Below are 27,268 nucleotides of genomic sequence, written 5' to 3'. Positions count from 1 at the left end.
TACAGAGACCCATACTGACCCCAGGTGCGAAAAATGGTTTTTGTTGTGTTCTATTCTTAAGCTTTTAGCTGCCATACAAGCTCTTCCGCTTTGAACCCAGCCTTTTGCTTTGGCCACTATCTCTTTACGCCTATTCATACTAGGCAACACTGCTTTCTGTAGCTCTCAAATACAAGAGTCTGAATACAGGGGACTGGCTACTGGCATAAATTAGTGGGCCAACAGGTCAATTTTGGGATTAAGTTCAAGGAATACTCGAGTGTTTTTCATACTAATCTCTTTCTGCCACATCTGGTATGTACAATCGATCACTATATGGAATAATCCAGACACGTTTCCTCTTTCTCAGAAAATAATGATATTATTGAAAAGATGTTGACTCAAAATATACTTACAACAGAAGCCAGTGTGTTGAACTCCATTACTGGCCTCTATTATAAATCTGCATTTCTACTATAAGCAGGTTTTTATTTTTTAAATACATGGAAACACTTTAAAGTTATTGACAAATAAATGGTGGTATAAAGGCCTATTATCACCAAATATGAAACAACAAAAAAGGATACAAACAAAATCTGATGCGTCTTTTTTTTTTTTTTTAAACAATCCGAGTGCAAGAAAAGAGGGAAAACGCATTCCTCAATTAGTACTAGTGAATTTACACATTACAATTAAGCACTGAAACAAAAAAGGCTGAACATGAACAGACTGGGAAACACCTAAATAAACTAAAATAATGCTGAAAAGCTATGTTGTACAATCATTCCCTAGCCTTTCAACCATGGTCCCCTATGCATTTTCTATAACCTCTGTATTTTTATTATTAGCTTACTTGATGTATAAGGTTTTGTGCTCTGCCACAAGCAAAATGAGCTGTTCTGCAGTTATCTTGATTCAGTTGCTTGGACAGCAACCAAGCTGTAATTTCAGCCTGATTTTTACACATCCAGACAACACCGCAGATAAAAGTTAGTTGGCTTTAATTAAATATTTTATGTAGTGCCACAGTCTGCCAGTTTCAGACACTATGTCGAAGACTGCATTAATATGAACTATTGTTATCAAAACTTTACATGCTTTTTCATCCATGAATTACATATTAATAGGCCTTAAAGAGGAATTCTGCCAACTTAACCAAGCTTTTATGATTTCTTAAAGGCGAATTCTTCTGATTTTCCAAACTTCCTGCACAACTTAACTGTTAAGATCAACATATAAAACTCAGAAGACAGGTTTGCTGGTTATTTTGGATAGTAAATAGAATGAGTATATCTGCATTGTAAACATGAAAGCAAAAAGGAGTCAGTAAGACTTTCTAAAATGAACCATTTCACATCAAACCGCTCTGAACGACTTTGTTTACATCTCAACAAATGAATAAGGAAGAATTGTTTAAAAATCTGTGGAATGCCCCTTTAAGACAGATGTGGTAGATAGAGACTATGTTGAAAAACGTAAGTAATTCAAAACGGACACACAGTTTAGGCTGAGTTCAGCTCTAGACTAACGTAAAGCATTTGGCCTGTTAACCAAAACAGCCTGTTTCCAGCTACAGCATAATTAACCATCTCCCTTCACTGGGTCACCTTACTGTTTCAATGCAAACCCAACACACACCTCAGTATGTCTCATCTTAAACTGGTTATGGTCATGGATAATGTATTGGAATTAAACTCATTTTAAAAATGTTAATAATTATTTCAAAAAAACAAAACAAAACACTGGTCTGTTGGAAGTATCTTCCAGCTGAGTTTATACATGAACATACACACTTGGCAGAATTGGTCAATTAGACTAAATTGAAGTTCTCACTGATGAAGAGGAGCAGCTTCACCAACGGCTGTCTCAAAGGCATCCATAGTAGTCAAATCAGCCAAATAAAATATAGAAGTCTTTTCTAAACTAACAGAGAATGCATATGTTCAAAGCCTCTCATTACAATTGTTTGGGGTTTTTTTTTTGCCATGTGTAGAGGTTCATAAGCACTAACTTAGACTAATCGTGCCCATAGTGACGCTCCAGCCATTCTCCAAGACTGAATGAGAAACCCGCTGCCCCAACAGCATCCATGTTCAATAAGAATAAGTTAAAATCTGAACAATACAAGATAAAATAAAAATCTGCAGGTCAAAGGCAGAGGAGTCCTCTCTCCTTTTGAGTTTTAATATGTGTATGTGTGCGAGAGTGTTTGTGAGGGCTCAGAAGAGGCTGACCTGTATGTACAATTTGTGTGTGCTCACAGTGAGTGAGATGGTGTGTGTGTGTTCATCAATGTGTAAAACGTGTGTTGAATATTCAAAGCAGGCTGGCCAGACTGGTTGTGGGTCCATTCTGAGCTTGGATCTGCACTGGTGGAGGTCCATCTGTCCACTGTAAGAAGAACACATCAACTTCAATGCACTTTCTACTCCCAGGCTGATTTTCCACATACATTTACAGGATTAATCCTTAATTGAAATACTTTCAACCCTTCAAAACTGCAGTTACTGCTGGCGATAATAAAGCATGGTATAAATCAATGTTAAATAGCTTTCACTTGTAGGTCAAGCAAAGAAAGTTTTTCAGTAGCACAGAATTTAAAAACTTTCAGTTGGTACTTTTGTGTCTGTAAGAAGCAGGAGATAATAGTTATTATTGTGTGTGTCACAGAAAAATGTAATCACCCTTACATTTTTGCCACACTTTGGTCATTGTGCGACACAAACCCCCCAGCCCCTATTAAACATGTTTAATAAATATGAAGCACTTACACTAATGAGGTTGTGTTCAGGCAGGCTGCAGGCAGCTATGTGATCCTGCAGGAGCTGCTGGGAGAAGTTCTGGTGCATCTGAGCCGCCTCATGCGCATCTATCGTGTTCCCACAAGCCTTGTTCAGATCTAAGCATAAAGAAATAAGTGCATTCTGGTGAATCATATTAATACAAAAGATAACCCAAACATTAACGAGACCCTATCTGGATTAAGCGGTTAACGACGATGATAATGATAATCTAAATGTTATTGTTTTGTACAGTTTGACTTGACATCAAAACTTTTTCATGGACAGGAAAGGTGGTAGTTCTGCTGAAAGCATCACTATTTGTTTTCTTGTTTTGACCAGATTTAACACAGGAGCAGAATTTTATCTTGAATTTGCACTGTTTGTATACAAAGCTGGAGGATATGAAAGTGCTGGATAAACTGCAATAACTGAAACATATCTGATATCTATTTGTAGGATATCTATTTGTGCTGAAGGGTATTGGAACAGTATGATCTGAGATCAAATGTGATGGATAGCTTGAGTTGTTTACCTTTTAGTAGAGCCGAGGACCACAGCTGAACAGACATGTCAGGAATCTTGCTGGCCAGTTGCATGGCTGGAACCACCATGTTGTTGCTCTCCTGGAAAGGATCAACATGGATTATGTTAACCCTTAAAACACATCAATGCACAAAACATGCTGCATGCTTCTCATGTGTTCTATAAATGTATTGAGTTAGTCCTTGAGCAGTGTACTTGACCCAAGGAGAGTGACCAGAAATAAGAAAATTATAATAAATAAATAAATAAATAAATGAATGAATGAATGAATGAAAACAAACACACATTTAATGCTCATGACTAAAGCAACTTACCCTGTGGTTTCCCAGGACATAAAATATGTGCCCGAGAAGAACAAGGGAGCATGCGGTCAATCGATTCAGATCCTCAGCATTGGACATCTTTAGAGTCTCACGCAAAAAGCGCCTAAACACACATGCACACAAAAATGTAGTTGTGACTTGGTGTATCCAACATTCCTGCCCATCAGCAAAAAGCAGAACAAAAAGAACTCACAAAGAACTAAACACTAAAAGCATAGACTACATATTTTAGTTGATCAATAGACACTTGTTCTTTGTACTCATTTAGATCAACACAGAATCCAACATGAAAACTCACTTGGCCTCGTTGTAGCGTCCCTGGAAAAAGGAGAGGAGTCCTCTAATATAAAAGGCTGCAGCCCGCAGACAATGAGAACTGCAGAGAGAGGAAAAAAAAAAAAAAAAAAAAAAAAAAAAAAAAAAAAAAAAAAAAGGTACACACTCCACGTCAGAGGGTTTGGGCTAAGAGTTCCCACTTGTTTTTGTTATGGTAGCATAGTTTTTATGCAGATCCACTGATTATGTAAAAGTACACTCACTAGATGTTTTATTATTCAAACATGACTATTCTAATCCCATTACAAGACATAACAGCAGAGAGAGTGAATCCACTGTTTATAAACAATGCAAAATGACCAAAATGTATATTTCTTTAAAAGTCATTATTTATAAAACTGGCTGTTCATTTTTGCAGGTGGCAATGCCATTCAAACAAAGCGATTACTCCATGGGTTTATAATCAACAGTGCGGCTACCCCTTGTTGTTCTGAAATTTATTCAGATTGTGAAATGTCATTTTAAACATGAGCGTCAATGAAAAGAATTAATAAATTGCTTACCTCACAGGAAAGTTGTGGTCTGGGTTTATCCTCTCTAGTAGGCTATAAAGCTGTACAGTAGCAAAGGAAAGGAAATCAAAACAGCTCTTCATTAATACATTATAAAAGCTTACAGGTGGTGTAAACTCATGAGACATGTACAGAGTAAAGCTGTGTTGACTGACCTCTTGGTGTCGGTTGCCCTCTCTGATGTAGACACTGGCTAGGTTGGTCACGATGAAGGTCCACAGCTCCTGGTGTGTAGTGAGCTGGAGAGAGAAAGGAGATGAAGACAGACAGAGAGGAGATAACTCAGCAACTTTACTTACTGTACCTACTGCCGAACTTCAGAGGTACTTTGCAAAAGCTCTACGCTTTACATTTAAGGATGACCCTCCAAAAACTGTTCATGGGCTGTCCAATAAAGCTTGATCTAGACGATTTTTGAAACATCAGAGGTGTAACACTTATATGCTCAAATTGTCTTTTAATAGTTTGGTAGTCAAGCAGAGTCACATATATTACTAAACGCAGCAACCTCATCTCTCTCTCTCATTCTAGATCTATCTCGACTCGCCAACATAAATAAGGGATATAAATCATTACCTGTTTGTTAACTATTAGTTCTACCTGATAGGCCTAATGAAAAACATAGCATGCACCTAACAGTGGTGTACAAAACATCTGCAACCGATAAGACAGACAGCTGTTTAATCCATGTTCTCAGAGAGAAAGTGCCAGTGTGAGGAAATCATGCATGGGTGTGCAAAATTCTATAGATGGATGTGGTGGATGGTGACAGCAAGAGCCATTGAGGCACTGTTCCTAAGCCAGCAGAGGGCATGGCATGTTTGTTTCAACATAAGCCAAGTGATTATGATAAATATAATTTTAGAACATTGAACTTTCAGAAGCTGATGGCTGTATATTCGTCATTTTGTCAACATTTAATTTTTTGGTCACATAATAACGTACGCTTGTTAGCCTCCCACCTATTAAAAGTACTTTTTTAAAATTTTGGTGCTTTGATACAGAATTCAGCTGACATGTGCACTTTAAACATGGCTCAGCCATTCAGATTTCAGAATGAGAACGAGACCTCTCTGTTTTATAACCATTTCTTTCATGGGTTTTTCAGCCTTGGTGGGTAATAATTCATCTTTAACTAAAGACGACTGGTTATTGTTCAAAGGAATGACAAATTTTACCTCCAAATAAAACAAATGGAAACAACTTGACAGTTTTTGACCTCTGTGATCAGGATGGAATAAGATTAATATACAGGAGCACATTTCTTTATATAAGACATTGTGTCACTCATCATCTAGGACAAGAAAAATAAATCTCTCTTTGTATTTGTTGTGGCTCACCTCAAAAGTGAAATGTATCAGACTACAGCAATCATGACTTATGTAAACTAGGTCACTTGTTGTGTAGGTACAAACTCAGGTGGGTTTTAGCTTCTTTTCTGTGTCTGCTGTGGCTCAAACCAAAAGTGAAAGAGATAAGCTGCTTTGATATGGTAGAATAAAAACATGGAGCATCCAGAGGGGCAGACCAAGTGTGCCAGAATAGTTCAGTGCTGCAACACATCTGCTCATCAGCTAAATATCAAGCCTCTGATAGGTTTATTTAAACAGTGAAAATGGTGCAGGACACTATCAGTAAGCACTCACCCGCAAAGCTGTAGTGAATTGAGCTTCTGCGTTGTCCATACAGTTCACTGAAATGCAGTACAAACCCTGACAAGATACAGAGAAGGGAAATTCACACAACTGTAAGAAATGTACATGGACTGTATGGCCATTCAAACTATGGGCCAAAAAAGCCATTGACTGAACTGAATAAAATGATGGTGCTTAATCTAGACTGGCTTTTAAATGTCAATAATCAAACAGAAGACACTGTAAATATTACACACAAGAAAAGTGTTTACTCACTAATAGGGTATGGAGCTGAGCAGCGTGGTTGGAGAACAGGCGAGGAGACTGCTGGCACAGCTGACAAACCTGAGAGATCTATTCAAATCACAACACTATTAGTATCAAACAAATAAGCAAGCAAAAAAACCACACAACACAGTGGAACATTGAGCAGACCTCCTGCAGTGCCGTTGCCTTGTGGCCTGTAACCAGACGACACATGATGATGTGCTCCAGCAAGATGACTTGGAATGAAGAGAGGATGGGACTGCAGTCCAACACTGGAAAACACAAAGCAAAATCAAAGCTATGGGACTACCACATCACAATGTAATGACAAACATACCAGAGAGATGCAGAGCATATGTAGAGCACCTGTACAAAAAGCCACCTCTTGGCAAGGTGAACATTTTAGGACATCCTCACACCACCGTAGGGCTGAACTATTTTGGGTACATATCTAGTTGCAATTTTTCTGATTAACATTGCGTCTACTCTTAGCAGAATAAGAGGACTCTGTTCCCGGCACAGGCCTACCAACTACTTTCTGGGTTAAATTAAAAGCATTAACCAAGACTAAATTTCAACTGGGAGCACCCTCATATCACCCACATGCAGCCAGCTCAAGAGTGGTGAATTCAGGTCCATTGCCGTGCCAAACTAGTGTAAATGTAGTGTTAACCTTGGCAGCAAAATATAAATAAGTAAATAAATAAATTTCAGTGGTCAGTGGAGACTTTTTATACTGATTCATTTTCCAAATTCCTTTTTTTTTTTTCAGAAAAATGCACCATAGTGCCTAAGTGCTTTTTGATGTTAACTCACTCTTTAGTTTCTCTAGTTGCATGAGAGCTTTGTCTGTGTACTTCTGTGCTTTCTCCAGGTAGCCAGCCTGCATAGAGTGCATGACGGTCACCTACAAACAGAGACAGAATTTTATGTTAATTTGCTCAAAAAGAATCAGTAAGTGAAAGTCAGAAGCTCTTAGTGAGCAGCGTTCTGATTTTTAGATTGTCAGAACAGAAGAAGTGTATCTGGACAAACTGCACCCTAAACGTAAGAGCATTTCAAACTTTAAAAACAGGTGAAACTTTCATTTAAAATCAACATCATCTCAAAGGGAAACAAATCCAATACACAATCTATCTGGACATAAATGATGAAATATGAACTAAACCTATTTGAGGAGCTGATGTACAGGAAGAACATTCCCCAAACTAAGGTTTCTAGGTATAGCCACTCCAGCAACTGACTGCCAGAGGTATTCAACTTCACTCACACAGAAAACATCTTACCAAGCAACAAACTCATCATCTCGTCATTCTCATTTAGAGGTTGACCACCTCTTTTTATAGAAAGAAAGTCATATTTCTCTGTTGCAGCAGATGTTATGGAGAAGGAAAGTGCAGACCTATATCATCAGCTGCCAGTGTTTAAAGTAGCACCTGAATAGGATTTTTATGACTCACTGATTTTGTTATTTGAGGACTGAATAATCTGATGTATCTGCCAATAACATTTTTATTTTCTTCTTCAGAAGTACATGACAAAGATTTTCCTCAACATTTGTTATGTATAGTTATTGAAGAGTCCTCACCAAGATAACATGACATAACAGTTTAAAAATAAACTTTGGGATTTCACACAGTTGTGTTACACACACAAATAAACACCCACTGTATTACTGTTTAAGCAAGTTAATAATTGACTGGATTAATAATCAAACATGGCATTAAGGCCGTTACACATGAACGCAATGTGAAAAAAATGGCACAAAAATAAAAAAAGTATGCATCAATACTATACACACTGGACATGACGCTTTTTGTTGTTGTTTTTTTTCCTTCTTCAAATTGATAGTGCTAAAAAAAAAAAAAAAAAAAAAATAAAAAAAAAAAAAAAAATAAAAGACTTTCAACGAGAAGGTCCTTTACTTCACAAACTCTGCACACAGTTCATATGTCGACAACTCAGTCTTCTCATTTGTGAAAGTGTGCAGGATGCTTTCCACTTTGGAAAAGTTAAAGGAGAAGTGTTTCTCCACCTTATTCCAGCTTCAGCTTCGTCAATTAGGCTATAGTTTAACAGTTCATTGACATTAGTCGATTAGTTGTTCTCCAAAGACAAACATAACATTAGCTAACTTTGTGGTAACTTTTAGTAGTGAACAGAATTATAAGCTACTATATCACTATTGTCAGAGGAAAGTCTTGCATCTTCAAAATGATAACTTTAGAGGAGAAATAAAAAACATACTCTACTGTTAATGTAAGTCAATGGAACCAGACTGCGTTTAAGACAGAGACTTACCAGGTAGACGAGCACACACATATGTTCCTTCGGCAGCCAGTGAAAAAGGTCCGCAGGATTACTGGGCAGAATTTCATCATCATGAAGTGTTGAGATGGTCTGGATACATTGCTGAAGCTGCTTCAAGCATGGTTTTACACTCTTTACCTGAATGAACACACGTGCATGTACAGGTTTTATTCACTTTTGCAGTTTGTATTTATTTAGTTTTTTGCATCAATGTCACAATCAGGAGTTAGTGAAGTACTTTTCACAACTGCAACAATGGTGCTAAACATCTTTTTACACTTAAGATTAATGTATAAACAGTTCCTGATAAAATAAAGAAAATAAACCAAAGCTATGCAAAATCAAGAGCTTAAGCTTAAGGGAAAATAGGTGATCCTGCATGTGACTATAAATGCTTTCAGCCAGTCACAGAGCCCCCTTGGATTACAGCATGGCAGATAGCACTGCTTAACATCATAGCCTATGCGACAACATGGCTCTATATTATAGATTAAAAATAACAGTGCAAATAAAAACACACTATGTTTCATTTGAACACCAACAAGCATCAATTATTAAAAGGAAATTCCATCAAATGTTTAAAATTGCTGCATAATTCAATCAGTAATTCAGTGTTTTAATGCTAACGTTGTAAAGAAACTTGTCAGCTCTGATTTTTGTTGTGGTGCTGACAGCAAAGCTTACAACACAAATATACTCAATTTATATGCTATTCAAATCGACCAATGAGCCTGTGTATTATGTATTATGTATATGTATTATGTATTTTTAAATGAAATGCTGCAAAATGGTAAAATAGTGGTAATCTCAAAATGTGTGCTCTTTAGGTAATATTTTACATTGCAATGCCCCACATTACCCTCTTCACCATGAAAGGATTTAAAAATAACAAAAAACAAACAAAAAAAGTAAAACAGTGTCTCATGGCACACTCATAACCATTTCACGTAACAGCTTTCTGTGATGTAGCGATGAATGCAGAAATGGGGAGAAACCGGAGTTCCCCTTTAAATCACATATCTTCTTTAATCATGTAAAATATTAGCCAATGCTTTCGTTGAGGCACTGACCTGTCCAGCATCCAGATAATGCGTAACCTGCAGCACTAGGAAAAACACCCGGAGGGACTCCTTCTGTATTGGGTTTCCCTGCCAATTCTCCACGATCTGCCCACATAACGTGAGCAAAGGATGGACTTCCTGCAGTTTACGCTCCATCAGCAGCAACTAGGTACACAGAAAATACACACAGAGGTTTAATGAAATGCATCCATTTGTTGCTAGTAAAGTGCATTATAAATATAAACTTATCCAAAATGTACATCATCTCTCCAGGAGTGTCAACATACATGTCTTTCTTCAAAAACACATAAATAACTGCTGTGGAAAGAATGCACAAAGCACGCAGCTAACAGCATAAAAAAATCTCTTCTTTAATGGGTGGAGGAAAAAAAAACAAAAAAAAAAAAAAAACACAACTCTCCTTGCATGGGTGGATTCTGGATTTTTTTTTTTTTTAAAAAAAGGAAGAAGAGAAGAAAAGAAAACACAACACAAAACTCACCATCCCTTTGCTCAGAAGAAACAGCGCTCTGTGGAGAAAACAGCAGAGATCAGAGACAATAACAAAGCTGGTAATGTGACCAGCCAACATCAAACTTCTTTCATCAAATTTCTTCTAAAATCCATATGATGTCTTTTTCGTATAATATCCTTACCTGGTATATTCGGATCCCACGACTCTGGCATATTCAGCACCTACACCCAACAGGTCACAAGCAGACACCAAGTCTTTCTCTAGCGTGTGCAGTTGCTACAAGGGAGGGGAAAAAAAACAAAAAAAAAAAAAAAAAAAAAAAAAACAGATGCTCAGGGAAAGCTTCACATTTTAATTTACTATTATCTATCTACAGAATATACAAAGGAATATGCGTCATCACTCACTGCAAGTTGGAATAACAATCTGCAGTGCCAATAAGGGGTCTGCTGGGAGATCTGGATGGCTTTGCGTAGTAAAGGCTTAGCAGAATCAACCAAGTTCTATGAAGAGGGGGTGGGGGGACAAAGAATGACAAGGAATGACTCCCAACTTCTTTACTCTTAACAACTGGCTTACAAAAATGAAACCTGAACAATCAGAATTCAAGTGTGATGTAGCTTATGGAACATCTGAGCAATACAAAACTGAAATCTATGTGCAAAAGTCTGAAGACACCTGCTTGTCAAACAGTTCTTATAAAATCAAGTGCCTTAACTGGGAGCGCCCCCTTTTTATTTTTACTGGTGTGACCTCTACTCCTCTGTGAAGACATTACACTAGATGCCTGAACACTGCTATGGAAATTTGACTGCATTCACAAGAGCATAGGTGAGCTCAGGTACTGATGTTGGACGATTAGGACCACAAACGCCATTCCGACTCATCTGAAAGTTATTTGATGGAGTTCTGTCACTCCAGAGAACACAGTTCCAGTTACCAACTTTAGGCTGTGGAGCTTCATAACCCTCCAGCTGATGCTTGGCTGGGCACAGTGACATTGGGCTCATGTGTGTCTGCTCAAGAGCGTTCTACTGCTGTTGCTTTTCTATGCAGACCACACATTTTAAGACAGGTATGAGCAATTGGTGTTTCTCAAAGTAGCTGAAACCACTAGTTAGAAGAGAGGTCTGGATACTTCTGGACATGGTGCACCTTTCACAGTGAATAACACAAAATATGCACATAACTGAATGCTTACCTGCTGGCAATAGAGCTCAGAGAGGAGACTGGCAGCCTCGAATTTAACATCTTCAAACTGTGGGACCTAATAGCACTGGTTAAGGTCATCGTTTTCTACAAATCTTCCATAGCACTCAAACTCAAAAACGACTTGACTCATGCAAGCCACTCACTACTTTCAAAGTTCAGCCATAATCCCTTACTATTCCGGTTTAGGCAACACAACTGAAAGCTAACTGACAGTTTAAACAAATACACTGGTTATACAGCCACTTATTTCGGAGTTATTCGTCCAAATAAAATGAAATTTTATTCATGGTATGCGTGTGAAAGGATACTTGTTGCGAGATGCACCACTGAAAGAGAAGAGAAAGCGAGATTATTAGCATACCGTGCCACCACACAGAAATCGCACATTCACAAACCGAAAAACGAAACATTTTGTGAAGAACCGGCAAACAACGGGAAAGCTGGCAGTTGAAATGTGCTAAAACTAACAGGGCAGAAAAGTCAATCTTGGTTAAGACAATTTTCTCAACTGTCTTTCATGAAAAGCTAGCTACCTACCGCTCTGGCTACATACTGAATACTATACCAAGAACACAACTACATTCTGCTTTATTTTGTGTAGCCAAAGTATTTAAAACAAACCACGAATAGTGCAAAACCTTTAGGTAATACATATGTCTACCTAACCAATTTAAACATTTCTAAAACGGCGTTTCCACTACAGAGGCCTGTACGTTCGCCTCTCCAACGCATCCTCGGTGTTTCCTATACGGGCCTTACCGCTTTTTCCAGATGACTCCGGGCTAGGTCGCTGTTCTTGGTGTGGTGGTACAAGACCGAGCCGAGCTGAAGGTGGGTTCGGGCTTCCACCCTTTGTGGAGGTTTAAACTGAAACACAGCCTGAAGACAGTGCACACACAGGCGGATTTTCGGTGGGCTCGACGTGCGAAAATGTTCGGCGAAACCGAGCAGGGCGAGGTACCAAGACTCCGGGGCCTCAGCGCCAGTCGCCATTTTGACGACAATAACAACAAAAACAAGCCGCGGCCTGAACGGAGCTGCCGCACGGACCAAGAGATCTCTGTTGTGTGGACTCAAGGGACGTTAGCTACGATTTTTTTTACCTTCAGTCCCACACACAACACGGACATGCTGGCTTTTACATGCAATGGACATGCTACGTTTAAGTTTATCTCCAGTCCCTTAAACGCCGCTGCCTTTTACATGGCGTGGCAAAAAAAAGTGTTATAAGGTGCGGTGTTAACATCCCTTCACTGACCCCCAGATCCAGAACAGGATCATTTTGTGGCAGAGATGCCTTTCAGTCTGGTTTATACAGCCCCCCAATTTCACATAAAGTGCATTGTATAGAATATTGAAGCCTTGAAGTGGTCTTCAAGTCAGTGTCGGCTACAGTGTACTATAAAATCATTAAAAAGTGGTCCTGAAGTGATAGGGACCACTTCTTTTGTACATTTTTATGTTTTACACCTGCTTCTGGCCACTCAGATGATACTGCAACATGATACTCAGGTACATTATTTTATGTCAGTGCTATTTTGCATAAAACACCAAAACAGGGATTCAGAGCGATTCCACTTTGGGTCATATGGTTGTACCTTTGCAGAGGCAAATGATGTTCCAAAACTTCAAAGCCATTAAAGTGAGCACAAAAACATTATATACACTGCTCAGGAACACTTAAATAACACATCCTAGCTCTGAATGAATGAAATATTCTCATTGAATACTTCTGTTCTTTACAAAGTTGAACGTGCTGACAACAAAATCACACAAAAATCATCAATGGAAATCAAATTTAACCAATGGAGGCCTGGATTTGGAGTCACACACAAAATTAAAGTGGAAAAACACACGACAGGCTGATCCAACTTTGATGTCCTTAAAACAAATCAAAATGAGGCTCAGTATTGTGTGTGGCCTCCACGTGCCTGTATGACCTCCCTACAACGCCTAGGCATGCTCCTGATGAGGTGGCGGATGGTCTCCTGAGGGATCTCCTCCCAGACCTGGACTAAAGCATCCGCCAACTCCTGGATAGTCTGTGGTGCAACGTGGTGTTGGTGGATGGAGCGAGACATGATGTCCCAGATGTGCTCAATCGGATTCAGGTCTGGTGAACGGACGGGCCAGTCCACAGCTTCAATGCTTTCATCTTGCAGGAACTGCTGACACACTCCAGCCAGGAACCCAGGGCCAACCGCACCAGCATATGGTCTCACAAGGGGTCTGCGGATCTCGGTACCCAATGGCAGTCAGGCTACCTCTGGCGAGCACATGGAGATTTTATATATATATATATATATATATATATATATATATATATATATATATATATATATATATATATATATATATATATATATATAGTATCCTTAAAGAATTTTGGAATTTTTTTTGTGTCTGTACCATGTTCAAGCTATCTTATACATATATATATATATATATATATATATATATATATATATATATATATATATATACACACATATATATATATATATATATATATATACATACACACACACACACACACACACACACACACACACACACACACACACACACACACACAGGCACTATATATAAAAGCCATTAAAAGGTGGTCCTCATATCAATGTGGACAACAGAGAGTGCTATACAGGACAAGAAACCCATCAAAATTCGTCCTTAAAGTACAGGGACCACATATTAGGTTGAGATTAAGATTAAGTGATACGTTTTTGATCCCACAACCGGGGAAATTCCACCTCCACATTTAACCCATCCGTGAAGTGAAACACCACATACACACTAGTGAACACACACACACACTAGGGGGCAGTGAACACACTTGCCCGGAGCGTTGGGCAGCCCTATCCTATAAAAGCCATTAAAATACATGTGGACTAATGCCAGTGAAAGTAGACAGAGCAATCCATGAGATCTTAGAGGAATGTACACATACACAGTGCCATTTGAGAACCATTGAAATTTTTTATTTGACCTCTACAGAGCACATATTTCATATATGATAAACAAGAGAGAAAACACTCTTAATTGTGGATGAGTTCGCATACTGTTAAGATAATCAGTGTAGCTCAAGAGCCAAAGTGAAATTTCAGTTGACATGTCTGGAAAATGCACAACCAGCTAAGATCAGAATTTGTACGGCATCTATGAAGCTGTATGGTAAATGTTTAAAGAAAAGGTGGAATATGTGAAAGCTGGAACTATGTACCCACACAATTGGTTGAGCAAGATCTATTAAAGCAAAAGAACAAGACATTTTCAAGTTTTGACAAAGTACTGGTACTTTGCAATGTTATCATGGAGTGCTTTTTAAACTGCACATCCAAGAAATAACAATAATACAATAAAAATACAGTATAGTACCACTACCAATCCCTTCAGTAGTATGGCCTTCTTGGATTATTCTGGAAAGAAAAAAGGAGAGACAGGACAAGTCAAGATAGTATAAGACCCCACTCCTCAACATCTGCCCTGATTCCTTATCAAATACATCTGACACATGGCGATATATAACGATGGCTCTTGATATCAATACTGTTACTTCTCCTGTGCTATAACTACAGAAATCAGGGTTTATTTAGCACATTGGGTGGTGATATGCTGGCCATCACTGTATTAGCTCATTTTCAGTTTGCTATATAAAGAATAGAATGCCAGTCATTCAGCCCTCATATGAATAATTCATGCAAGTAAGACTGAGCATTACTGACCAGAGGATTAGGCCTGAAGCGGTAAGCCAGCATCATTCTCTTGCGGAAGGCATCATACTCATCGTCACTTTTAGTCAGTTCAGCTGGTCGATCCACCCCAAACCCTGCACCATCTACTGCAGTGGTCCCTCTGGGAAACACAAATGCACACATGGGCAAAGTAATGAGTGATCAATCCGTCAGCCACCTTGAACTCTTGACATTAACAGAAAACAGAAGCAAGTTGGTACTTGAAAGTTCAGTATATTAAAGTATATGAAAAGTAATACTAATACTATCTATGGAGTAGACTTGGCTAGCTTGTGTTTGTCATTAAATTTAGTCTATTAGGTTACTGCAGGCTTGTATAGGTGGTACAGTGGAATGTTTCTGTTTCGCTTATATCTGTTGCTTGTAGGCTGAAAATTCATGGGAGTGTATTTTTCTGTGTTCTAGAGGCGAGTGGCAATAAGACTTAAAACTAGAAAAAAATTCTACACATAATCCCTTAACGATTAACACTGGAGCACACTGCATGTGAGACTGAAGCTGCTTCTGGTTTACATTGCACTTCACACTACATGGCTCACAGGAATAAAAATGGTGAAAGTAACGAATCAGAAATACTGCTGAGACCAAGACTTAGATTAGTAATATATCACTATAACACTACAATAATGTGCTCATAACTGTCTTATTAAAAGGCAGCACTGGAGTTTTATAGTTATATTGTTTGGTGGGGCCATACCCTACTTATTCAGATTCAGATTCCTTTATTGATCCCAGGGGGAAATTGCAGTTTGGTATTATTGATAATACCAAAAATATTTAATTAGCAAATTTAATTAGTAGTAACTCTAATCTTCACCTGTTGACTGGGTTCTTAATGCCCTGGCTTTCTGAGCCCAGACCCTCGCCTTCCTTCCAGCCCATCTTCATCAGCATCTTGAAGCCAATGTTCTCCACTGTCAGCTTAAACTCCTTATACTCAGAGTAGTCTGGATCTCTGCCCTCCTGCAAATCAGACCAAACAAATCAAAGTCAACCCAGATATTTCCAAAACAATAATGGATGTACAGAGGTTTTGTTCATTGAAGTCAAAATAAACAAACTATACAATAAGCAAACTAATTTTAGCCAAGTCTTCCATGAAATTCAAAGATTTTCAAATGTAGAAAAATTTGTTAATCCTTTGAGGAAAGCAAGGCTGTAAATGGACTGCCTGTCTACGCATGTTTATTTTTGAGGGTAAAAAAAACTATTATATATAAAAACTATATATAAAAAATAATTTTGTACAGCTTGCCTTAACCAACCTAACATAAGATGCGCAGATACACATTTATGTATTACTGCACTTCAAGAATATCTTTTGATGTGGCCTCATTAGGATATTCTGATGCTAACAGGAGGACTAAATTCAGCTATTTTAAAAGTTTAAAATACTGAGAAAACTCTTCTAAACTGGGATCTATCAACCACAGGTAATCTGCTTCATATGAGTTCAACCATTTGGTGGAAATAATCTGTTCCACTGTTGTAAACCAAAAACCATGACTAGTGGTTTTATATTGCAGATATGAAGACTGCTTCAACTCGACCATTATAAAATTCTCCAACTTGACAGTCATTAAATTCTCCAACTTGACCATTATTCTTCGCAATAATGTGTTTTAAGTAGCAGGATAAAGATTATATTCGCAAAATAAGGGCAGTTTGCATAATGGAGAGTTTAAAGAGGAATTACAAAATCTCTGCATTATTCAATCGCTAAGGTGTAAACAAAGTAATTTGAAGTGATCTCATGTGAAAAGCTCTGTTATAGAGAAACTTGGCTTTGAGCGTTGCCCGATTTCTAAAATATTGTTTCACAATAGCTTTGAGATATGCTTATAGTCTGAAATATGTTTCAATTAATCCACTGTGGAGAGTTACAAGGCAAAACAGTCCCACAAGAAAAATTTAAGTATTTCCTTTTTTTTTTTATTTACCATTATTACTATCAACACAAACACAGATAGATATATATATATATATATATATATATAGATATATAATATATATGATATATACACACACACACACACACACACACACACACACACACACACACACACATTATATATATATATATATATATATATATATATATATATATATATATATATATATATAATAACTATATAGTTATATAGTAATAGTTATTAACAATACACATAAAAAAGACATACAGGTTCAATAGTGGTTTTGGATAATAATTGCTTTATTTGCACTAAAGACATTGAGACCCCTGGTTCCTATTACCACCTCAGTAAAGAAGCTGGTAATTTTCTCTACAATGAATCATTTCACATCACTCTCAATGACTTTGTTTACATCCCAACTATTGAACTGTGCAGAAATTTGAGGAAATCTGTAAAATTCTATTTACTGGAAGGTTTTCACACAATTCTCTTACCTTCAGAGCCTTAAATGTTTCCATGAACTTCTCCAGCTCATCAGGTGGAAGAAAGTCACCAATGAAATGCTTCCCTTTCCCCATTTCAGTCAGCTGCTCTGCCCACTCTGCTCAGGAAGGCAGGAAAAATCAAAACATAATGAAAAACACTGGATCCATTTTACTAACTGTTACTTCTCTCAAAGCCAAAGTCATTGTAAAAATGTTGAGCTGCCCTACTCCGCTTTTCTGCTGGATGCACTGCTGGTTGCAGTTGGGTTTGGTGATATGAACTCATTTATATCATGATGATTTCTGTTCACCAGACAACAGTGATATCACACCATTCAATATTCAATTTATATTATATATAGTATATATACTACTCAATATATATAATGACAGTATAACAATAATAACTACTTAACTAGTTTTAGGGGCAGGGCTGTTTTTGGGCAAATCATGGGACAACAGTATGGAACCCATATAATGGGACTGTCTTACTAGTCTTCATTTATAACAGTAAACCTCCGACCTTAAGTTGCATTCTCCTTCCTTGCCTCTTGTTTGTATACTAAAACAAGAATAAAAGAAAAGAAATCACTGACCTCTTGTTTTTTCCATCTCCATCTTTCTAAGTCTATGTTCCCAAGTGCCCACGCTAGGGTCGATCTCTTCATCACTGTCATACTCATGCTGGTGGTCTTGCACTGCCTTTTCCCACATTAGCTGCATCTCCTGCATTGCCCGCTTGTGCTTCATGATCATATCGAACATTTCCTGCATCTGATAACATCACACAAACATGCAACACCCAGACAGTGAGGGATGTAACTTACAATAATGACCATGCATATTTTCCCTTAAATGCATATTAAAAATCAGGACGATGCCCATTCCCCCTTAAATGTAACAGAACATTCATTTACACTCTTTACACGCACAACAAGAACAGGTGCACTTACAAAAACACAATAAAGCGCATAAAGCACCAAATCAAAACACATTATAGAACAGCACAATTCATACTTCCTGCTGCTCTTTGAGCTGTCTCTTCTGGTCCTCAGAGAGTTCTGTGACGCCCACTAGACCAACTGGCTTTCCTTTCTTATAACCCAGTCCCCTCAGCTCTTGCTCTGTTATCAATCAAGTACAGCAATAAACAAACATGTTCAATTCAGTTACAACATTGCCAGTATGTATAGGACCCATATCATGAAAAACTGAATCTACTATACATTTTATAAATGTTATTCACTGTTTTTGTGACGATGTGTTTACATATATCCACCTATTCAGCCTATCTTAGACGTCTTAGATATATTTAAGTCTTAAAGGCACAATAGGCTGTGTAATTCTAAGAGATAAAGACAATGGTCTTGTAATGGAAAATGGTGATGTAAAAATGAACCATGAATCATGTGTTTGGTATATAACATCACACAACATAAGTAGACCTCAAATATGAAAAACAGAAAACAAAAAAAAAGGGAGATACAGGCCCTTTAATATTCCGATAGACTATGTTCACACTTAAAAATTAGACATTTGCTTTAAAAAATGTATTATACAGTCTGATTCGCCACCTCTATAAAAATCTGCATTTATAATTTAGCTACACAAAGATGGCAAAGACTTTTCAGACAAACTTTCCACTGTGTAATAATTAACCACTTCCTTTGCACAGGGTCTTGTAACTGCAGTTGTGCATTCCTTCCAGCTCAACAATTTTGAACTTGTTACTTTTAGCAAATTCTCCAACAATTCTAGGTTATTTCAGAATCTAACTCATTAGTGGCCTATTAAACTATTACACTATCACCACCTCACTGGTATGCTGATAGCTGATGCAGGGGCAAACGTTTATAACATGTAGAAACTCAGACAGCCACCGCCTCTGTCTGAGTTTATCTAATATTTTGTAAAGAAATACAAATGCAATAAAATGAATAACATGCAAATATTTTAGCCAAGTAATGCAGTATCACCTAGGCGTTCTTCTCTTCTGTAGTACAATAAATAAACAGAGGGGAAAACTTTATACTAGATGATTATACAACTGAATTGAGAAGGTACCTAAATCAAGTACATAGTATTATTAGACCTAAATCTATACACCGTTCAATAAACAACATGCAAACATTGTAGAGTACCAGATAGTGCTGGAGTTTCTGGCTCAGACTTATCCATTTGAGGGATGACTATCGAAGGGATGGGCAGCTCCACTTTGTCATCCTCAGCTCCCCAGCGACTTTTCCTCTTCCGCTTAGCGCTCGTAGGGGCTGTTTCTGGGCTCTGGGATTCTGCTTGGGCTAAGCTGGGGGTGTAAGATGCTGTAGACGGTAAGGAAGCAGCACCCTTCAAGTCCAAGAAGGGCTCAACACAAGGGGGAGCTGTAGAGCTGTTTTTGGACTGACGGTACTCCTCCACTTTGGCCTTATAGAAGCGGTGACCTGGACTTTGGTGATCATAGAGAAAGCTGGTGAAAGAAGAGCTAGTGAGTTATCCTGCAGTAATACATTCATTCAATCTATTCCGTCTAAACTGTCCCATTTTTCAATGCGACCAGCAAATTAATGCTCTATTCCACTCAATTTTTTTTGCTCAAAATCTGACCCATAACTGTCATCAGCGTGACTTTTAAAATGGCTGCTGAAACAAAACATTTTATCAACAAATGGTAACTTTAAAGGAGAAGGAAAAAAGATTCAAAATTTATAATGGAAGTTTTCAATTTATGCAAAAAATTTTTTTTTTGTACGACATCAGCATATGCATATTATGTTCTTTAACAGTGAGTTGCTGCGCAGTTTGTGTTACTTCATTCATTATTATGTTATCATCAGTGGTCACAGGTTGGCTGGATATTTCTGGTTAGTGGGCTATCTATCCAGCAGTGAGAACTAGTTGTTTAAAAACTCCTACAGCACTGCTGTGTCTTACTCTTATCAAAGCAACACACACCAAAATAACACCCCCAAGTCAGTGTGACAGTGTTGAGAAATAATACCTGCTCTGTGCTGGGCCTGAGCATTGAAGAACAGTGTACAAAAGGTGTGTGTATATTATGCTCTCTTTGCAATAAAATTCTAAAAGTTCTAAAAGTAATGGCAAAATTCAGGATATACTCAGAAAAGCAGACTGTGATGTAATTTATCACAATTACAATAACTAACACCATATTGCCCTGCCTTACTTTTGCACCATGAGCACAGAATGGGAATTTGATTCGTTTTTCATCATAGGCCTTAACAATGTGTTGACTGTGGAAACTCCTGTCATAATGATTAAAATAAAATGAATTATGCAGTCCTACCCAAGACCAATAACATGTTGCACACACAGGCCAGCAAATCCAAAATGTGACATTTTGATCTCAAACAGTACTGAATACAGTGGTGGTGTGATGATGAAGAAAGCAAAAATTTAGAGATGTAGTCATCTCTGTGCAGGAAGTGTGAAAGGTCCTTACCTGAAGGCAGGGTTGTCGTGATTGTGCTTGGTAGCAATGGCCTCCCCTCTGGCCCTCCGTCGGCCACGAAGCGGGCTAGCTTGTCTGTCGCCCTTCTTTGTATCCTCGTCCGCTGAGGAGAAGACTTTAGAGCACATATCATACTGGGACTCAACTCAAACTACTACTCAACTGCATCTTTATCAGTCTACTGCAGGTGGGGGGAATAAGAGAGGGAGGGGGCAGGAGGAAGGTAATTTGTTTGCGACTAGGAACAGGTACCCATGGCAAATGTCTAAATTCATAGAATGAAGTTTCAAGGGAATTAGGCAGTGTTCTGACGACAGCCCAACCGTTCTTATATAGGATATTTATTTCCTTATTTAAATTAGAAAGCTGTATTAACTTGCTGTATTTTAGTATTAATTAAAAAAAATTCAGGAACAGAGTAAACCCCCTTTTGCTCTGGTAAAAAGGTGAAAAAATAGTTAAAACAGACATGTATCCTTATACCATCAGACTGTTTAGATGAGTCTTTTGAATGGTTGTCTTGTCTCAGCTGAGCTACTCTCTTGCGGAAGTACAGATGCTCCTTGCTGGTCCTTCTCAATCAGGAATCTACTCAAGCAGGTAAAAGACAGGCTACATTTACTTCCCCTTGTCACAAAGAGAATTAAACATCATAATTTAAGTAACAGTAAAACATTCCCTCAAGAATGCATAGTAGCAACCACATGAGGACCAAAGACTACATAGCTTAGGGCTTTTACAGAAAAGCTTGTGTGAAAGAAGAGAAAAAGTACTGTATGTGACCTGACTGCTGTTATTCTTTTAGGGACTTACGAGAAGACGGGATTGTCTTTGTAATCCTCTATAGCTTTCCTCTCAAGATCTGGCCGCCCCCTTCAGCGACGAAAGAAGCATCCGATCGATGATGAGGACCAAGTCTTCATCCTCTGGGGGGGAAACTTTAAGCAGGCTATGAGTACTCCGCCACAACTCACAGTACTCATAACTGTGTACTAATAAGACAGGATACGGGGAGCAGAGGGCTGTGAAACCCACAAAACGCAGCATGTTTTAGCAGAAGATGCAGTGAAGCCCAGCGCACCCCAACCTCAAACAACAGGCTATCGAGGAGTTCAAATCTTAGAGAATTCCTCCTGCAACACTAAAATAAAGACTGGTAGCAACACTCTCCTGGTGAGCTCACAAGCTATTTATATGCCATTGGGTCTCATTGAAAAATGATATTCCACACTATCCATCCCCCCCCCCCCCCCCCCCCCCCCCCCCCCCCCTCTATCTCTCTCTCTCTCTCTCATATATATATATATATATATACACAGATCAGGAATAACATTTGACCACTTCCTTAATTCTACGTTCACTGTCCATTTTATCAGCTTTTCATACTTTCAAAAGGTTGATATGAAAGCAGATGAATGACTACAATAAGCACATTTCTTAAACAGAATACAAGTAATTATGCCATAAAATAAACTACTGGTCTACCTTTGACCTCCAGGTATCGTGCATCATCCTCCTCCGCCTCCTCCTCCTCCGGGGAGCTGAAGATGCTTGGTCGGGGGATCTGTAGCGGGCTCTTCTTGGAGTGTGAGTAGTTCTTGAACTGGCTGAGCATGCTGCTAACACCCAAGCCGGGACGTTTCCCAACCAGAATGCTCTTCTTCTGGCTCTGAGAAGAGGGTGTGGAGCCTTTGGGATCACTGTTAGATCCTGTGTGAAATACAATCATTCAACTCATTAAACACTTTTCTTCAAACTAAGAAGACAGCTTCTTCAAAAAATCTTCAAACCTTTATGCAAGCAGAAAAATAAAATCCCTGTTCAGGAAATCACTTTGAGGTCACAAAAGCAGAATGAAGACAACAATACAAACCTCCACTCCAAAAAAAAGTTGGAACCATATGTAAATTAAGCAATAGAACAATAGAACAGGGAGTGTGTTATCGCAAAATAATATCATGGCTGTGTGATATTCACGATGACATACAACCTTGAGTGTTCTATTGCTTTTATACAACAGTTAAAAAAAAAGTAAGAAATAAATAAACTTGGCATTTAATATGTTTTAACGTCAGCAATTCCCGCCACCAAATTATAGTTTTGTAACACGCAGCTTCATGCTACGTCATAGTAACGAGCTCTGTTCACTCGCTGCACAGCTGGCAGTTCGTTCTCCAGCTCCTTACACAGACCAACTGATAATCTGGGAATTTAGTGTAGTCTCATCTTTCAAAGTATCCATTTTCTGTTTGTTCGCAAAGCAAGAAGTAAAAACGTTCAAATGGCTTGAGTGTCTCCTACATCTGTCAAATCTCTATGCAAAAAAAAAAACAACTTAATGCTCATGACTTTCTCTCCCACAGACAGTTCTGGCTTTTTTGGAATTAAGGTTTGTGGAATGCTCTGAGCTAGTAAAGGTCAAAACAACAGGTCTGAACATAGTTTTAAACCTGAATCTGTGCTGGATTTCTCCTTCTGCATCTTCAGGAACTGCTGCAGGAAGCTTCCATCATTCACAAACTTGTTTGAGGTTGAACCTTGTGAACTTGGAGTACTGAAAAACATAATACATGACGTCTTATTTTAAAGCAGCAGAGGAGTCTGATACCCAAGTAAGTCAGTTTGTGATGTTCCAAAAGAAGAAGAAAATCATTATTTATCTGTATGTACGTTACCTTTGTGGCAACGGCTTGCTAGGAGTTGATGTGTTCTGTTTGGCTTGCTCTGCCATCTTCGCTTCTATTTCTCGCTTCTTCTGAGCTATTAACTCCTCCTGCCTCATGATAACATTGATTTTGCTCTTCTGAGCAAATTTATTATTATTGTTGTTGTTTTTCCAACCTCCTCGACCTTGGAAAAAAAAAGAGAAGACATCATCAACATTAGTCTTAAATGTAAAACAGGTTCAAAATCACAACAAAAAGTTTCCCTTCTGTAACATGGCACACACTACCATGCAACAGATTTAGGCACCTCAGGAAAAACAGATTTATAAAGCTACCTATTTTACCATGTAAGCATTTATTTGCATAAAAAAACACTAATATTACAACAAACACAAATTATAGGAAATGCAATAATGGTCTCGAAATGAGATGGCTCTGTTCGATAGTGACTGATATAAGCAGAAATTGCTGGACTGTATACTGGAGTGAAAAAGAATGTATCTGATATAATAAATCGATTGTTTCTATCTATCATATATGAAGCGCTTCAAATAAAAATGGACAATTTTAAAACTTAGTACTTTTTACACAAAAAAAAAATAAAATACTGGACCTTTAAATAGGATTAATAACAATGACATCAGAATATCAGAAACTGACACATGACTATGAGAACTCTGGTCAAATGTCTAAACTACCGAATAAGAGACTCATCTTAATGTTTAAAATAATCCCAGGTCACATGATCCCACCAGAAACACTTGATTCTGTTCTCTCTATGAAGGCCATGGCTTTTCCCAACTTCATTCAGATAGAGAGAGCAACCAGCACATAACTGCCTACACGTTTAATAAAGATGGGTCTTCAAATGTTCTGTACGTTAGTAAAGGCAATAGTTCCGTTAAACCCATTGTTGGCACCAAAAAGTGACATTCTACTGTTAAAAGATTAACAATAATAGCAAAACAAAACATAGAAGGATTGTCAAAAAGGTTCAACACAGAACAATAAAAACATCAACCTGAAGAATCATTTCATCACGCAAATAAGCGTTTAAGCAAGAAATGGTTCTATATAGAGCTTATGGTTATAAACAGAGCTATTCCTTTAAACAATATATAGACTGCTACACACTTTTTTCATTCTCGACGCTAAATCTCCCACAGTAAGAATGATAAACATTTCTGGTGGTAACGTTATACGTCTCTGACTGCCTAGTCAAAGCATATTTAGTTAGAAACGTTTATCCGCTGCACTTCTGGACTGAAATTCTTAAGCGCCGTGTTTCTTAAAAACTGTGAAATATCAATATTTCAGCATTACTAGGACATGACATAACGTAAGCTAGTTATCTACACAGCACCAACCACCAACTAACCGCCGTGAAAACTCCCCTGAGAAAATCAAGTCAGACAAGCCAGCTGGCTAAGCTAGAGCTCTGCTGGTCGCTGGCCTGTTGATCAGTTACTAGGCCGAAGTTTAAACAGGAAAAAACTATGAATGATTAGAGCTATGGCTCAGATTAATAAGACAACAGGTGGAGTGTAATGTATGTAATGTGTTTTATGTCTATAACTAGCTGCGGGCTGCTACTGCTGGTCCTCCAGTAGCATTAGCTGACGCGCTAGGTTAGCTAGCCTGGCTAACTTAGCCTCTTATTGTTAGCAAAACATCGCCACAGTTTATGTTCGCAACGCAAAGACAGAAAAAACTGGACACTTCACCGATCAACTACTTAAAGTATGGTAGTCTGATATATTTCTATCGTTTACCTGCGTCGTTTGACTCCATTTCAGTCACCTGTTTACTCAGTTGCCACTTCAAGCACTCGCTAAAAGACACTGTTTAGCTGTGGAAATGGAGTTCATAGCGCCGTCTGCAGTGCAGGAGGTAAAACTACCACACGGATGAGTGGGAAACTGAGACATGCTGCATTGAGCAGTCAGGGATGGATTCCTGACTGAGTCAGTGGGGCCAGTGACCAGGGGCCTCTGATTGCAAGGGACATTGGGGGCCTCAGAGTCAGGGGAGGCAGAAAGGGGAACTCCACTAATAAAATGTAAAAACAGTAATTCAGAGCGGTTTGGTGTGAAATATCTATTCTAGAGAAACGTACAGAGCCAGAATTGTTTACAGTGGTGGTGATAAGAAGCAGGCGCCTGCAGAATGTAAAGGGAAACTCCATCAAGTTTCCAGTTTTCTGCATGTTTAAATGGTTAAGATGTAAACACAGTCATCCAGACTGGTTTGGTGTGAAGTGCTGTTCTTAAGAAACTTACTGAGTCAGAACTGTTCAGGAACCAGATGTCTGAAGAGTTTAACGCCACTGAAATCTCCCTCACAGAGAGTTATTACATGTAATGGTTGGATATATGCTGCATGACGTCTGTTTTATGATAATTTTGTGACATGGTTGAAATGTATTTTAATCTGTTTATTGTAATGCATTCATCTGCTGGGCGCTGTAAGGCAAAATAGTCCCCAAAGAAAACTAGACTATTTTAACTTCATCAACACTGCACATAAAAACTCAGAAGGCATGTGTACGTTCACTGTTGGTTTTAGTAAATAAAATAATCATATTTGCATTATCGACATGGTGCCCCTGGTTCCTATCACCACTGTAAAGAAATCTGAGACTGTAAGTTTCTCTACGATGCACCATTTTTTTTTACATCAAACCACTCTGCATGACTGCAATTTGAGGAGTGAATTCTTGAGAAATGTAGAAAAATGGTGAAATTCCCCTTTAAATGCTGGGGAGAATCCAATGCAAATATAAGCATTAGATGAAGGAATAGACATGGAATATGCAAAACACAACAATCTGTTGTACATCCTCAGGTTTTATATCGTCATTGATTTTGATTGAGTTTAATCTCACTTTTCAGGTTATTTAATCATTTATATAGTGTAATGGTTAGAGTTCTTAGGGGCTCTAAAGATGCTGGTTCCCAGAGCCTCGCAAGACCATAATCCATCCCTGAGTAGCGTAGCTGAAAACCCATACAGTACACATTTTAAAAAGATGGTAATTCATGGGTTCTTTAGTAAAGCAAAGGGTTCTATGACGAACCGTGAACACTCAAAGAACCCTTTGCATGATTAAAGGGTTCTTTGCAGCATGAAAGGGTTCTTCAGATTGATATATAATGTGCTGTAGATGGTTATATATAGAACCTTTCTGAAAAGGGTTCTATATAGCACCCAAATGTTTTATGTAGAACAAGCCACAGCACATTCTGAAGAACCCTTTCATGATGCAAAGAACCCTGTAATCACACAAAGGGCACTTTTAGTGGTCACGGTTCTTTATAGAAACGTTTTCTTTACCAAAAACTCTTAAAGAACCATGTTTTTAAAGAGTGCAGCATCTATCAGCATTCAAACTGGAGGAACTGTTGTTCTGCTTGTGTTGTGGTTTTGGTCCCAGAAATTCAGTAATGAGGGGTGTGGCTATAGCGCAGCAGTACAGTTGCTGTTATACAAATAATATTAATACAGTAAGCCCACCTTGAAGAAGTCATTAATTGTAGTTATCATTCAGC

At 38.2% G+C, this 27,268-nt stretch overlaps 2 protein-coding genes across 2 annotated transcripts; both read right to left on the bottom strand.

The window, feature by feature from the left end:
• Positions 1 to 585: 585 nt before the first annotated feature.
• mau2 (MAU2 sister chromatid cohesion factor) lies at positions 586 to 12,585 on the bottom strand. Its single transcript, XM_017697173.2, has 19 exons — positions 12,195 to 12,585; positions 11,744 to 11,761; positions 11,425 to 11,490; positions 10,631 to 10,726; positions 10,405 to 10,499; positions 10,251 to 10,278; positions 9,758 to 9,913; positions 8,679 to 8,825; positions 7,194 to 7,284; positions 6,546 to 6,649; positions 6,387 to 6,464; positions 6,123 to 6,188; positions 4,632 to 4,715; positions 4,468 to 4,517; positions 3,927 to 4,004; positions 3,620 to 3,731; positions 3,295 to 3,385; positions 2,751 to 2,878; positions 586 to 2,370 (listed from the first exon to the last, which is right to left on the bottom strand). The coding sequence occupies exons 1-19, from the start codon at positions 12,426 to 12,428 to the stop codon at positions 2,296 to 2,298; spliced, it is 1,797 nt and encodes a 598-aa protein (XP_017552662.1). The 5' UTR covers positions 12,429 to 12,585; the 3' UTR covers positions 586 to 2,295.
• A 1,806-nt stretch (positions 12,586 to 14,391) lies between these two features.
• sugp1 (SURP and G patch domain containing 1) lies at positions 14,392 to 25,583 on the bottom strand. The gene is given in 17 exon segments (XM_037531116.1): positions 14,392 to 14,851; positions 15,158 to 15,287; positions 16,005 to 16,150; positions 17,595 to 17,701; positions 18,182 to 18,359; positions 18,603 to 18,709; positions 19,727 to 20,052; positions 21,046 to 21,091; positions 21,094 to 21,188; positions 21,546 to 21,629; positions 21,868 to 21,920; positions 21,923 to 21,948; positions 21,951 to 21,992; positions 22,540 to 22,764; positions 23,505 to 23,608; positions 23,730 to 23,904; positions 25,493 to 25,583. Coding segments are annotated over 17 exon segments (1,890 nt in total). The 5' UTR covers positions 25,512 to 25,583; the 3' UTR covers positions 14,392 to 14,824.
• Positions 25,584 to 27,268: the final 1,685 nt, after the last annotated feature.

The sequence above is a fragment of the Pygocentrus nattereri genome, chromosome 19 (genome assembly GCF_015220715.1).
Source record: "Pygocentrus nattereri isolate fPygNat1 chromosome 19, fPygNat1.pri, whole genome shotgun sequence".
NCBI classification, from domain to species: Eukaryota; Metazoa; Chordata; class Actinopteri; order Characiformes; family Serrasalmidae; genus Pygocentrus; species Pygocentrus nattereri.
The sequence above is the reverse complement of the archived record's forward strand: the minus strand, read 5'-3'. Positions and strand labels throughout refer to the sequence as shown.

Excerpts from the sequence above, each read along its gene's own strand:
- mau2 (XM_017697173.2), bottom strand. The coding sequence starts at position 12,428 with ATGGCGACTGGCGCTGAGGCCCCGGAGTCTTGGTACCTCGCCCTGCTC. Across the intron at positions 4,005-4,467 it reads GACCACAACTTTCCTGTGAG|TTCTCATTGTCTGCGGGCTG; the intron begins GTAAGCAATTTA and ends CTCTCTCTGCAG. Across the intron at positions 2,371-2,750 it reads CTGAACACAACCTCATTAGT|TGGACAGATGGACCTCCACC; the intron begins GTAAGTGCTTCA and ends TTCTTCTTACAG.